This window comes from Drosophila simulans, chromosome X, assembly GCF_016746395.2.
Source record: "Drosophila simulans strain w501 chromosome X, Prin_Dsim_3.1, whole genome shotgun sequence".
Lineage (NCBI taxonomy): Eukaryota > Metazoa > Arthropoda > Insecta > Diptera > Drosophilidae > Drosophila > Drosophila simulans.
Window position 1 is genome coordinate 16,213,893 of NC_052525.2, and position 13,919 is coordinate 16,227,811.

The 13,919-nt window shown below is 41.7% G+C and overlaps 3 protein-coding genes across 5 annotated transcripts in view; 1 reads left to right on the forward strand and 2 right to left on the reverse strand.

The window, feature by feature from the left end:
- The window catches only part of LOC6726179 (integrin alpha-PS2), a 32,567-nt gene extending 22,561 nt beyond the window's left edge, over window positions 1–10,006 (reverse strand). For 2 of the 3 annotated variants that reach the window (XM_016172467.3, XM_016172469.3), the window contains exons 1-2: window positions 9,840–10,006; window positions 6,355–6,699 (exon numbers count right to left, since the gene is read on the reverse strand). In XM_016172467.3, coding sequence (XP_016039708.1) covers window positions 6,355–6,560 — 206 coding nt within the window. In that variant the 5' untranslated portion in view covers window positions 6,561–6,699; window positions 9,840–10,006. Of the gene's footprint in view, window positions 1–6,354; window positions 6,700–8,982; window positions 9,358–9,839 lie in introns of those variants that run through there. The other variant, XM_016172468.3, reaches the window with a different exon arrangement.
- A 431-nt stretch (window positions 10,007–10,437) lies between these two features.
- Window positions 10,438–11,585, forward strand: LOC6726180 (39S ribosomal protein L22, mitochondrial). The gene is made up of 3 exons (XM_002107120.2): window positions 10,438–10,838; window positions 10,908–11,121; window positions 11,236–11,585. The coding sequence occupies exons 1-3, from the start codon at window positions 10,575–10,577 to the stop codon at window positions 11,451–11,453; spliced, it is 696 nt and encodes a 231-aa protein (XP_002107156.1). The 5' UTR covers window positions 10,438–10,574; the 3' UTR covers window positions 11,454–11,585.
- Window positions 11,584–13,665, reverse strand: LOC6726181 (zinc finger protein 184). Its single transcript, XM_002107121.4, has 2 exons — window positions 13,121–13,665; window positions 11,584–13,059 (listed from the first exon to the last, which is right to left on the reverse strand). Exons 1-2 carry the CDS (start codon window positions 13,304–13,306, stop codon window positions 12,034–12,036), a joined length of 1,212 nt encoding a protein of 403 aa, XP_002107157.1. The 5' UTR covers window positions 13,307–13,665; the 3' UTR covers window positions 11,584–12,033.
- Window positions 13,666–13,919: the final 254 nt, after the last annotated feature.

Here is a 13,919-nt window from a genome sequence, read left to right on the forward strand (position 1 = left end):
CGAGAGAGACCTTTCTTCACCAGATGATTAATGCATATTGGTTTGTTTGACTCATGTCAATTGATTTCCAAGTATGGCAGTGCAATATTTATTTTTATACCACGAAGTCGAGCAATTATAAATAGATTTTTTATCATGCCTTTAAGAAGTATTTATAAATTATTTACATTTAAATTTGATAACCTTATAAATGGATTTAGAAATCAGAGCTCAAGTAAATATTATACATTTACTGCTTACTTGTTCTTATAATTTATATTTATATTCGCTATTTCCCTTTTGATTTCATGATAATTTGCCTGAAATCACCTACATATATGTAAATATTCCCCATTGCCAAATGAATTTAAGGCACTCAAGCGTTCTGGCTTACGTAATTTTTAATTTATAAGTTTTTAGAGCACGCGTCAGTCCGGAATGCGTTGGTATTGTCGTGGTGTTCAGTGGACCTTATAGAGATCAAAACCCCCGACGCCACCACAATGCCAGCCTCTAAAATGATCAAAATCAATGCGAGTCAATTGAAAAAAATCAAAACATGCGACCAGGCGCCAAACGAACAAATGCGATTGTTTCTGTTCTGTTTTTCCTTTTTTTTCGATTTTTCGATTTTTCAATTTGTAATTTGAAAACGGTTCAATGTCTCAATCGAAAAGGATAGATCGAAAAGCAATTTTCCGCACACATGTCTTGAAACCGAAATTCAGGGAAAAAAGGAGCCACGTAGAAGATACCATACAATACAATACAATAAACTGAAATGGTATGGTATGGAATGGAAACCTTCTGTTGCTTCGCGCCTTGAATGCTAAATTGAGTTTGTCCAGGGAGACCCGTCTTGAATTACCTTCGACTTGGACGTCGCGTGCAGCAGCCGCAATAAAAATAATGTTTTAAAAATAACATTTTCGAAAAACTACCGCCTCTCCTAAGCCCCCGACTTCCGAGTCAATCGCTGAACACATGTGTTTGCAGGATGTGTACTCCTATACTCGAAGGTACATACATACATTCATACATATGTATATCTTCATGTCCCACTGCGATTTGTAGACCTACTCCGGTTCCAATTTTCTCAATGATGTGGGTGAGGGGCTCGTGTGAAGCTGCGCATGCTTCCTGCCGCACATGTGCATGGTGCTCCTCCTGAATGAATTAAGTCCACAGTGGCGCAGAAAAGTGTGCGGTCGGTGGATGGATGCAGATGCCCAGGATGACAGCTGCCGGAACGGGGTTTCTACGGTAGTTTATAGACTGGGATCTCTCAAGGGAATGGTTTCAAAAATGTCAGTAAAAGTGAAATTAAGCTGCCGAAATAATATTATTCTCTGCTGCACTAGAAAGTTAAGTACTTTAAAGTACTTCCCCTTAAAATGTTATATATTAAATAAATATAATTTAAATTCTTACAAAAAGCTAAACAATATTTCCTTACAAAATTACTACCATTAAATGATCGGCATTTTTATTCAAAATTAAATAAATATTATTTGAAGTAGACTTTCGCTGGGGAAACGGTATCGCATGGCCAAATTCTTTGATCTTTGTTTAGATGCATTTGCAAAATCAGCAAAAAATTGTTTAGTTTCCATAAGAGATCACTCCGATTTCGGCTGATCTAATCAGCTCTTATTTGTATAACTCCAGTCTGTTATTTAAATTTTTAAGGTTTATGGAAAAAACCCCCTAGTTGCTCAACTTTAAACCCAACTTCCGCCGATTGAGTCTGACTTTTGAGGGGCACTGTCACTTGGTAACCTTTCAACTTAGGCGCGAGGTAAATAAAAGGGGGTACCATTCCCTTCGATTCGAAACCGAACAGGGAAAAGTGAATATAGAAAAACAGCCAACTCACTTGCGAAGTCAGGCGGCGTTAAAGGAACCGAAACGAACGGATAGGATAGGATCGTATCGGATCGTAATGATATGAGGGTGAGGCAAGAGGCGGGGAGAAACTGGGAAAAGTGGGCAACGGCGAGGGCGTGTCGGCGCTAAACATGTGTGCGCCCCCCGGAGGACTGGGAAAACTGGGAAAAGCCGAACTGAAAACCCTTGCACACGTGACAGACCCGGCGTTTGTTTTGTCCATTGAGCGATTTACCATTTTCAATTTACCATTTTACCATTTTTCCCATTTCCCATTTTCGATTTACCATTTTCCCATTTTCCATTTCCCCGTACCCAAGTGCGTGTGTGCGGTTTCCCAGCACCTTTTTTACACATTGACACTTCCGTTTTCCTGAGTTACCCCTATGGCCAGCTGATCTGCGATCGATGATCGACTATCTGCGATCTGCGATGGATATCTTATAGCTGCTACCCCGCCACTCGAAACTCCGCAATCAAGCGGCAATTAAGGCGGTTCGGCCAAACAAATGAAAATGCCAAAGTATTCGAATGCAGAGAAAATACAAATGGTCACTAAGAGATGTTAATATTATTAAATAATAATAATATATATATATATATAAAGCAACAAGAATGAGCTACTAAGAATTTGGGCTTTGAATAACTGGTTTAATTTCTTTTAAATAATATATTAAACTGGGATTTAGCCTAGAGAACATTTAACAAAGAAATAGTTAATATAAGAGATATTTCAATTCTTTTATAAATTTACATAGAAACACAGCTTGCTAGTGATAAATACACTATTTTTTTTGCAGTGCACGTGCGGCATAAATATTTGAAATCAATTACAGTACTCATTGCCTGCCGCCGTTTTTTTGCCATTTCATAACCACAACAAAAAGGCCGAGAGACAGACGATCGATACGATCTCAGCTGCAGCTGACAGTAGTTTATTTGAGTTTATGCAATAGATGGATTGCCCAGACCAGGCCAGACCCAAGCAGCCCACTTACTGGAGGTCTGGTGAACCGGAGAACCGGAGAACTGGAGAACCGAGGGAAGACTCTGTGGACGGAGACCCCAAATGAACTCCTCAAGTGATCTTGCAATGCGATCGTTGTTGGTGGGCTACCGGAGAAGTGGCTAAAAATAATTCAAGGGGTGACTTTGTAGATGCTATCCTCGAGATACGCTTACTAAATGTGTTACGAAAATGTTTGTTTGGCATCTCTTTATCAACAATTTAAACATTACTATACAAATGATTTAGAAAATCAATTGCAATTAGGCTAAATAATATACAAATCTATTTATACACGTCTGCAAACAACGCACATTACTCATAAAAATGGTTTAGTGATAACAATTCAGCTGATTGGCGAGTGTAGCAGACAATAAATATAAAGATTATTATGTAAATTATGGATTCTAATTGGTGAGCAAAAGAAACCAAGAGTCTTATCATCTGGAAGCTATCTTTATGCCAAGCTGTGTGTGTTAATTCGACACCGGCGATTTCACTTGGCCAAGAGTCTGGTCCAGATATGTATGTATGATGTGCCACAAGGATCCCGAAAGCAGGCAAGGCATGGAGAACGGGGTCAGGCTAATGAGTTGGCCGTCTATAAGGAAACTTGTGGCCAGCTAGCCAGCTAGCTAGCCAACCAACCGATCGACTCTCGTTCTGGATAACGGACAAACGACTTTATTTGGCCAATTGGGTGAAGCGGCGACAACCTTGCCGCTTTGTATCCAAACACTTGACCGTAAATAGAACGCACCACGCAGATAACTATGTCGCTGCGGCAGATACAGGTACATTGCATAGATGCCCAGCTACAGCGGCAGATACATAGATACATATGCTATTCAAGGTGGAACGGCAGATATAGGCTCACGTAGAATTCTTCGGCAAATACGGTTACATCGTGTATTAATTGCCGCTCTCAGGGCAAACCACATACATATTGGCCAACGACTTCGGGGGCTGTTGCCTTATAAACAATAAGCAAGTCTAGTTACTTAGCCACCTTGTGTTCAGCACTTTCCTCACTTCGTATCTCGAATTGCCTGTGTATCTTTGTCTTCAGAGTTAAGCGCACAATTATCCCATGGAGTCGAGTGATCTTAGGCTTTCAGCGATGCGAAGACCGCGAAAGTAATGCCCTTGCCCGCCCAGCTGGGCAGTTGTTCGCTTCGGAGATTAATATTAATATGTATATTTAAATAATATATATACTAATATTAATTTACTATATAGACTCTACTGGTGCTATCAATATTGTCTGGGTACAGTTTACAGCATTATGTCACTTGATTTTGATGCCTTCAAGTTTTAAGATACTTGCACCTTAAAAGATTCAACATCTTTATTTTTCAGAGCTATATGCTAAACAGTTGCAGATACATTTTCGAATCTACATTTAAAGAGCATTCAGAGAGCAGTCAACTTGGGTCTAAAGTCACTCAGTGCTAACATTTTGTTCGGCCTTTTGTATCTAGGTATCTTTGTAGCTGTATCTGTAGCTGTATCTGTATCTGTATCTGTATCTCCAATTGTCGCCACTTCTGGGGCAGGGTCTAACCAAATGCCGCGTGTGTTTGCGTCTGTTTATTGAATTGTAAACAATTTTAACGCTGCATTTAAATAATTTTCGTTGCTTTTAAGTGCACTTAGCGCAGCAGCTCGTTTTTTCTTCTTTTTTTTTTGGATCTTTGGCCCGGCCGGTGTGTATAAATGGATTATAGAGACTTATGGCGGTAAAAGAAGTGCAAACGGCCAAAAGGCCATTCACACACATAGCCAGATGCTGTTGCCCTGATAGCCTGGTGCCCACTTCCTCCACTTTTCACCCGGCCACTCTCTCCATCCATATGGTATGGATCTTCGGTTCTTCAATCCTCTCGAACTCTGCTCATAGTGGACCTAGCACTAGACCCCAACTCCGGCTAAACCATCCAGCTAACGTGCGAAAAGTCCAAGCAGACTACCGCCTGAATGCCACAGTACACAGCAATTATAGAATATTTGTAGTAAAAATGTACAAAATGCATTGCCACACGGTAGTGCAAAGTTGACAATTGAATAACATCTGAGCGATTGAATTTTCTCCTATAATTTTCTCGCATCTATTTGCCAACTCACTGGGATTTTCGCGCAGTGCACGGCCTGAGACTGCGCGATTAACACGGTCCATCAAGCTGAACTTTGCGGGTTCAGAAAGGCTATCGCTCCAATCGAACGGCTCACATGAATAGCGTGAAAGTACTGGGTGGATCGCATGGGCGGGAAATGAAATGAAAATATGTTTTTCGCCATTTGTCAGGGGTCAGCAAGGGGCCCTGGAAAAGACCCCAATAAACTAACCGCTCGAAAGCGCGGCGGTTGGGGGCGAAGTGTCCCAGATAGATTCAAATGACCGTCCGATGCGACACGCTCGTAAATTTATCAATGAATCTTTACCCGAATGGGCGACGCTATCTCACTGCGATTGAAACTAATGGGCGTTTAGCATTCTAGATGCATATTTTCACGCTCCTCAAGATTGGAGGCAGGCATGGCTGCGTGCTGGGAGCCTAGTGCCGATAGCCGGGAATCTCTACTTGAAGATTAACATGTCACTGGATTATCTACACCATGGGCTGCGAAAAAAAAAAAACAAAAAAGACTTAAGAAGCGGTCTGTCATGACCAAAGTATCTCTCAGTTTTCTACGCGACTGATAACAATAATAGTCGCTGGAATCGTATGGCAATATGATTCAATATTGGGCTATCCATCTGACATGTGAAAATGAGACTACCGTGCTGAAAAGTTTTCGAAAATGAAAGAATTGAACTGTGATATCCCGGAAACTTGCGTGAATTGAATGAATTCTTTTATCGCCAGCAAGAAAACGAAGTACTTCCGATGCTCTGGTTTTTTCCCTTTTTACTCATATCGGAATTCTTTTTTTTTTTTTGGGAACACTTGAATTTATCAAAACAAGAGCTCCACTTAATTGAGAAAAAAACGATGGCCTTAATTAATATAATATTAATATAATATTAATATTAAACTATATTTCACATTTTATATTTATATCGCAGATGCTCTTATCAGGTATTTTTATATGATGGGTGAACACCAGCATCTTTTAGATCGTCGTACAAATAAGTGAAATGGAAAGAGTAACCGATAGCGGCGTGAATTCTGAAATTCAGCAATTCAGATAAAACGACTATACGGACTGCATTAAATGGAAAGCGTGCTTAAATCCCATATGATTTACTTATCTTTAATGAGTTTCATTTTAAAGCACATTTCTCCCAACGAAGATAATTCAATGAAAAGAAATGTCAAGAGGGTCGCTCGAAGATAAAGCGAAATAAATGACCCTATTCGGAAGTTGTAATGAACATAAGCAATCCCTTGGAATGCAATGCCTTGGAATCGAAACTTCTCTAGTTAGTTATATGAGTATATGTATCTAGATCTGTGCCTGGCTAACAATTAGTTACTTACTTGTTCTGATTGCCGTAGAATCCACTGCGACCCTTGTGCATCGCAATGCTGAATCCGAACATCGAGTTGCTGGACTGCCGGAAACGGACGTAGCTGGGCAGGTCGATGTTGTAGCCATGGGCGGACATGGCGATCAGGAGCAGGATCAGGCTCGCTATGGGGCAGTGAAGGGCCATTCTTCTTCGGTGGATGGGATCTCCACTCATTTTGAGGACTTTCTAACTTCTTATTCGCTGAGCTGATTACTCTACTTTTTGCTGTATTTCTACTTTCTCTCGAATTTGTGTATCGATTTCGTTGGGTTTGCATCCAAGAACTTAGCACTTTACGCTTGCATCTTCACAGCTGGCGATCGGAATCGAGAATTATTATAACATATGGTCAAAAGAGACGCACACACACGCGCGGCTTTATTTATTATATAAACTCAACCTTGGCCAACATGAGTGGAGATTCCAAAAACGAAAACCGAAAACCAAAATACAAAAAAAAAAAAAAGAGCATAAAACACGAAAGCCAAAAACAAAAACTATATTCTTCAACTCGGCAAATGCTGAGTGTCTCTGTTTTTTAGTATCTCCACATATCTCTATCTCTACGTCTGCGATCTTCCTCTCTCTTTCGCTCCCACTCGCCCGCTCTCTCTCTCTCTCGGTTAACATCATAATCAAGATCTGTTGGCCTTGGGAATCGCGGGGTGGGCGGGGTGGTTAGGGCTGGTCGGATATCTAATGTCTGAAGTCGGATGTCGGGCCAATTACGTGTATCTTTATTACACGGTTCAGTTTCTTTTCAAATTATTCGATACCATTCGACTGTCAATGCCAAAAAATCAATAAAATGCAAGTCATCCGATAATTTGAACTTATTTTGATCGATTATTTTTAATACTTAATGTTTTCTTTCGCTGGTTAAACTTGTATTGTCAAAGTCAAAGATTTAATCAAAGCGTTTTAGTTATATTACTTGGCATGTAAGGTTTTTTATATTATATTTTTATATTTAGTAGATTTTGTTTTCATTAAAACGATTGCTCGTTAATTGTATCACTTATCTTTATTATTTATTATGTATTTTAAGTTTAAATGATTGCAATCAATGATTTTCTTTTCACTGCAGCAAAATGCTAGGGTATCAGTCGGGTCGTTTATATATTGTTGGCTTATTCTAAAATCTGATTTGTTGTTTTTAGACATTTTTGACGGTTTCATGTTTGCTTTTGGATTATTTTTTTTTTTTTGCTGCATGCTTAGATTTTGGCGCGTTCTACGCTCAGCATCGCGATGATGGTGATGGTGACGTAATGGGCCGTCAAACAGGTTGGCCGAAATAACAAAATAACGGCCAAAAAGCCATTAGACTTTTAGCCAGAATGAAAGCCAACCAGCCAGCCCTTCCCACACAACTTTAGTTTAAATTGAAGATAACTTTGAAGGAAAAGTTGAAACGATTCGAAATATTATTTTAGTTGCAAGTACGTGAAGAAATCAAGATCTCTTGTCCTCACTTCAAGTAAGTATTTGAGCTGAATATTTTTTGCAGTGTAACTAGGTTTCTGTGGCGGAAAAAATAAAACAAGTTGTAGGCGGTTTTGTGCAGGTGACATTTGACACATTTTCCACTATATATGCCCAGTTTTTCCGCCGAGTGTGGGCGCGATTCGAGTTCATTGATGGGCGGCTGCCATTCATAGACAAGAAAATGAATTATAATTAAGCGAGAGAGAAAAAGAAACAACCTTAAAATTCGCTGTAGAACGCGCCATATGGTGTAGGCAATTTAACATTCAACAAATTGATCATGCGGCTGGCATTCAAAATGACTGGCGATTGTGCCAATATAAATAAGACAGTTAATTTCGTGGCCCACAAATTGCAGGCTAAAAATTGAAATGCGTTGCCAGGCAAACACAATTGTTAACTGAAAGTTGCTAAATTTGCATAAATAACTTCCTAAGCGTGCAATTTACATTTAAATGCAAAGAAGACTGAAAGAGTCGCTGGCGAAAGTTTCTAAAAATATTTCTTTGTTTCTCATTTATTTGATTATTATTTGAACTTGTAACTAACAGTTTGAAGTAAAGTTTTGAAACCCTTTTTTGAAATACTTCTCGTTTTTTCGTGCAGCAAGTGAATATATTTGGCAAGAGTCACTCCGCTGGAATTGCCATACAATCTTGCCCAGATGGTTAAGATATGAATACGAAAAAAAACACATCAAATTAGTGGAAAAAACACACACCCGATCATTTGTCTAAAAATAAATCTAAAAAGTTGGAAGCTGTGTGCTACGCCCAGCAGAGTCCGCCTATATCTAGGTATATATGCACATGTATATATAGACGTGCATATACAGATCGAATTCTACACTGCACAAAACACAGCTGCGACATTAGTTTATTGATTTTGGCTTTTTGTCATATTTGGTTTAATATGCGTATATTTGAGGAATTTATTTCGTGGGTGCACTTTTCACTGGTGCTGCAACACTGGAAAAAAATGTTTTAAGCAATTTGTTGGCGCGTCGCGTGTTGTGCTGTTAATTAGTAAAGTTCACTTTCAATTGGTGTTTTTGTATTATTTGTATTTATATTTTTATTTGCCATTTGGCGCTTGGTGTTTGCTCTACCTCGGCAGCGAACGCAGCAAGATTTAAACCACGACTAATGGCGCACAGTATCTGTAAGATACATCTTAGCACCGTCAGAGATACATGGGTGAACTGCTCGTGCCAGGTCGCCTACTCAATACTCAATGTAGTCTCTAGTTTTTAGACTCGCGAGAGCGATCTCGGAACAAACGCAAAGCTCTCAAACAACCAAAACGATAGCAAAAGTTTTATTTTTTCATTATCTACACATGTGTGTACCGAGCATCCCACTCGAAAAAATTTCAAAGGTGAGTTTCGTGTGGGAAGTCTGTAATTTCCGTTAGCAAAAGTTTCGACCATTTGATGTGTCATTTTGGTGGCCCATACAGATGGAAGAACGTTTATTTCGAACATGGAATCCACTCTATTCATACAAATTTATGATTTTTATGTTCATATATTCAACACACAAACTTATAGGATTTTTAGCCAGTTTTTTAAGTTAAGTTAAAGAAAATATGTTTTAAATAAATACACATTTTCCCAAGTTTTAACTAAATCAGCTTTGAAATCTATAAGTTTTAATTGCACAATATGCAACATTTTCGCATGTGCGTTGGTGCAAATGAACTCTGCCTCGAAAATTAGAACGCTGCAGTGAAAATGGGTTCTCCCATTTATCCAGATGGTTTAGATTCGCAATCACGAGATCTCGGAATGTGCAATTCGACTATACGAGCAAATTCGCCGGCTAGCCGAGGCAGAGCAAGCTGGCAAATGCAAATTAATGAAAACAAACAATTAGCCCTCGAAACTCCGCTAAACAATTTCGACGGCTGGATCTGGATATATGTATCAGATATCACGCAAATAGCAATGTTTCGCCGTTCAATTACCATCGATTGCATTTGCATACGCGAATTTGTGTTCCGAATTTGAATCGAATCTGGCGCCCGTTGGATTTCCGTTTCGAACGCGAGCGCTCCGCACTTTACACCAGGCAACTTTCGCTTCACGCCACCGAATGCAGCACTCAGATGGCTAGCAATCCCTCAGATACAATTTCAAATTTCGCGCAGGGCTGCCAGACCGTTGGGCGATTCAACTGAAGTGTATAATATTGAACTAGAATAGTTACATAGCGCATAAGGATTATTTATGTCTTTCGATTTTATTATACTTTAAAGATGGTCAAAGAAGGTGCTATAATTGTTTATTTACGAAAATATGTTTTTATTGCTAATTGCTTATTTGTATGGAGATAAATGTTTTCCTTACAAAGCATAAGTTAAATGACTTCTTAATGTGAATTACTGATATTCTCTTATTTGATTTGAGTTTATATTTTAATGTTGTGCTAAATTGTTTTTGAAATGTTTTAGTTTTAATTTATTATATAAATATATTGTCAAGCAATATCAGTAGCGCTGCCAGATGTTTATCTATCATAATCAAGCGCTGCCAGACCGCTCGCAGATCAGCCGTTTGTGCGGTATGTTTTAGGTGCACGGCATACCAGCTGCCACTGGTCACACTGGCAGATTACGCGATTATTTTTTTTACGGAAAGTCTGCGTTTTCCCTTCCGGATTGAATTGCCTGGATTTGCTGTGATAACTCAAGCAAGCTAAGATGCACAAGGTGATCCGGCAGATGTCCCAGCTGCGCCTGCAGGCGCCACAGGGAGCAGCGCTCCTCCGATCGGCGGAAAGCAGCTCAACCGCCATATCACCAGTTTCACCACCTGCCCTCCAGTCGAAATCCCTGCACACGGCCGCTTCCGCCGGAATGCTGTGCGCCAAGTGGAACAAGCACAACTACGGACCCCGCAAGTGGCTGGAGTACAACAAGACCGTGCATCCGCCGCAGGAAACGGACGAGGAGCCCCGAAAGGCTGTAAGATATTTCGAACGCACTGCAGTTAGCCCTCCAGCCATAATCCTCTAATCCACTTGCATTGCACAGTACGTCTGCCACATGCGCAGCAACATCAAATACAGTCCGGACAAGATGTGGTACATCGCTGCCTTCGTTCGCGGAATGTCCGTCGACGAGGCGCTGAAGCAACTGAACTTCGTGCTCAAAAAGGGGGCCACCGATGTGAAGGAGACCATTCTGGAGGCCCAGCAAATGGCCGTGGAGCGGCACAACGTGGAATACAAGAGCAATCTGTGGATAGGTGAGCCGCAGGGGCACAAGGAATCTATCTATCCACTGTGAATGATGGATCATCATTGGTTTCTTCATCACTATCCATTATATTGATGAATCTCTGTCTGTTTCTACCCACCAGCCGAATCCTTTGTGGGCAAGGGACGCGTCTTCAAGGGCGTGAGGAGGCATGCTCGCGGTCGCTTCGGCAAAGTGGAGTACAAGCACTGCCACTACTTCGTGCGCCTGGAGGAGGGCGAGCCGCCGCAGCACTACTACCAGGAGCCGCAGACGCCGGAGCAGCAGTACGAGAGCTGGATGGAGCAGATGCGCAGCCGGAAGATCATCAACTCGCTGTAGCCACCTGAATTGGCACTCGCATGCTACCGATCCGCACTCCTGCAGTCCTCCATCGCCATCGCGTCCACGCATTAAGCATTTTTTTTGGGTTTAGAAGATTGTTTAATAAAATAGAAACAGACAAAAGATGTATGTCAGAGGTTCTTTTTGTTTTTTGTTTTTACTTAGAGGAGTTTATTGGAAATGTTGTTTTATACAATGGATATTATTGGTTTTCTGTCTGGATGCCCGAGAGTTTCGAAACTCTAGTTGAAGTCAGGGAATGTATGCAACTGCAGCTTAAAGTAAATAAGCTAATTCGCTCCAGGCGAATACAACTAGCAATAGCTTACTAATTTATTTAACACACATTCAGTGCGTAGTTAGATGTATTTTAATGCAATTTCTGATGTTTCTGACCGCAAATCCTAAGTATTTACTGATCATTTAGTTGTTTCTCTTATTCTTTTCTCTGTTTTTTAGCATTAAGGTAGTCATTCAATGGTTAGCCTCTTGTAGCTAATATTCGTTATTTGTATGATTATTTACTAGTTTCTGACCAGACCTTCTCACTCGCTTCCCTTTTGAATGGCCTTTTGCGCTACTCCTGCTCCATGTCCTCGTTATCGAGCAGGGTCTGTGCCAGCAGCTCCTCGATGGGGTCATCCTTCAGCGACTGGGTGATCTTTTCGAGGACCAAAGGCTGTCGCTCGCGCACCGCCTCATCGTCTTCCTTGTCCAGTTGCAGGCATGCCAGTTTGGATAGACTCGAGTGTTTGCTGCGTCCTGCGTCGCGTCGTCGCTTGCGGGAGGTGGACTTAGGTTTGCCCTCTTCTCCATTCTTACCCTTGTCCTTCTTCTTGGCTTTCAATTCCTTCTTCGTCTGACCATCTTTGTGATCCCTGAGCAGATGTCTTGCCAGATTCTGCGCACTGCTGAAACAGCTGCCGCAGTCCAAGGCCTGGCACTCGAAACGCCTGCCCGAGTGGGCGGTGAGCATGTGCTGGCGGAGATTCCTGAGATACGAGTAGCTCTTGCCGCATCCCTCCTCGTTGCAGGTGAAGGAGGTGGCGCCCTCATCCGCCTGCGACGCCTCCTTGTGCTTCACCTCGAGGTGACGCTTCAGTTCGCTCGGCTTGTCGAAGGCGCTCTCGCAGCGGTCGCACTTGTGGCGATTCTTACCGTGCAACGAGTCGCGACAATGCTTCGTATACAACGTCCACTTGTCGAACTGCAGCGGGCAGCCGGGACACTGGTACAGCTTGCAGCTGGGCTCGTGACTCTGGCACTGCCACTGCTGGTAGAAGCCGCGCGAGCACTTCGAGCAGCTGAAAGGATACTCCTGCGTGTGCTCCCTGATCTCGTGGCGCTTCAGCTTGAGCTTCTGCGAGAATTTGGCACTGCACTGGCTGCACGGATAGACCTTTGGGCTCTCGTGGGTCTCGCGCATGTGGCGGGTCATGTTGCTGACCGAGATGAACATCTTGCTGCACTCCTCCAGCGCGCACTTCACCGTCTTCTTGGCCGCCGACTCCGGACGCTCGTGGGTGCTGCGCAGATGCCTCTTCAAGTGCGTCACAATGGAGTAGGTCTTGTCGCAGCCCTCGTACGAGCAGGCGTGCTTCTTCTGCAAAGTGGCGGCGTTACTACTACTGGCTTATACTTGTCATACAATTAACAATACTCACAATCCCTGTGTGATGATATTCATGGCGGTCCAATTGGTCCAGCCGCTTGAAGCTGGCCTCGCAATTGGGCATGCTGCACGCGTACTTGGCCGAGCCGATGCTGTTGCGGCGGCCCTGGCGCTGCTTGAACTCCTCCAGAGCGGTCTCCATGTCGCTGTCGCTGGCAATTTGTGTTCCAGGTGGCATTTTTAAGCTTTTTTTTTCTAGAAAATTCGAATCCTTTTCTTTTTTGTGTGTTTTAAGGTACCGCGATATCCGTAAATGTCGTGTAATTATTTGGCCACACTCGTGTACGCGGAATTGCCAAGGACTCAAGTTTGGAAAGATTTATTTTATTTATTTTATTATAATTTAATATAATGTCCCGGTAAGCGTTTTTGTTTTCGATATTAGAGAGATGCTAGATTTTGTGGTATTTTTCCAGGGCTGGAAAGTGTTGCCTAGCAGTGTTGTACTTCAACAGCAGAAGAAGAGGTGCGATAAGTTATCGATAACGATACATTGGTCACATATGTTATCCTTTGTAACGTGCACTTTATTCAAAGTTTAATTTTCAAATGGATTATCGCTGAAATATAGATATAGGTATATGATATAGATTGAAAAGAGTCGGGCTGAGGCAGCATTAATTAAAAAGGTCTCTGACCTCAGGATACTTAATTTGATGCTGTGATTATATATGCTTGATATATTATACGCAGACGCCACCACAGCCAAAATATTTTTGGTTTTCCAAAATATCTATATAATCTGAATAATCTTATAATCTGGAATGCTGCAGTCTGTCTTTGACCCAGAT

What these genes read in the sequence shown, in the direction of transcription:
- LOC6726181 (XM_002107121.4), bottom strand. Translation starts at nt 13,306, where the DNA reads ATGCCACCTGGAACACAAATTGCCAGCGACAGCGACATGGAGACCGCT. An exon ending in AATATCATCACACAGGGATT is followed by an intron (nt 13,060 to 13,120) that starts GTGAGTATTGTT and finishes GCCACTTTGCAG; the next exon opens with AAGAAGCACGCCTGCTCGTA.
- LOC6726180 (XM_002107120.2), top strand. Translation starts at nt 10,575, where the DNA reads ATGCACAAGGTGATCCGGCAGATGTCCCAGCTGCGCCTGCAGGCGCCA. An exon ending in ACGAGGAGCCCCGAAAGGCT is followed by an intron (nt 10,839 to 10,907) that starts GTAAGATATTTC and finishes TGCATTGCACAG; the next exon opens with TACGTCTGCCACATGCGCAG. An exon ending in CAAGAGCAATCTGTGGATAG is followed by an intron (nt 11,122 to 11,235) that starts GTGAGCCGCAGG and finishes TCTACCCACCAG; the next exon opens with CCGAATCCTTTGTGGGCAAG.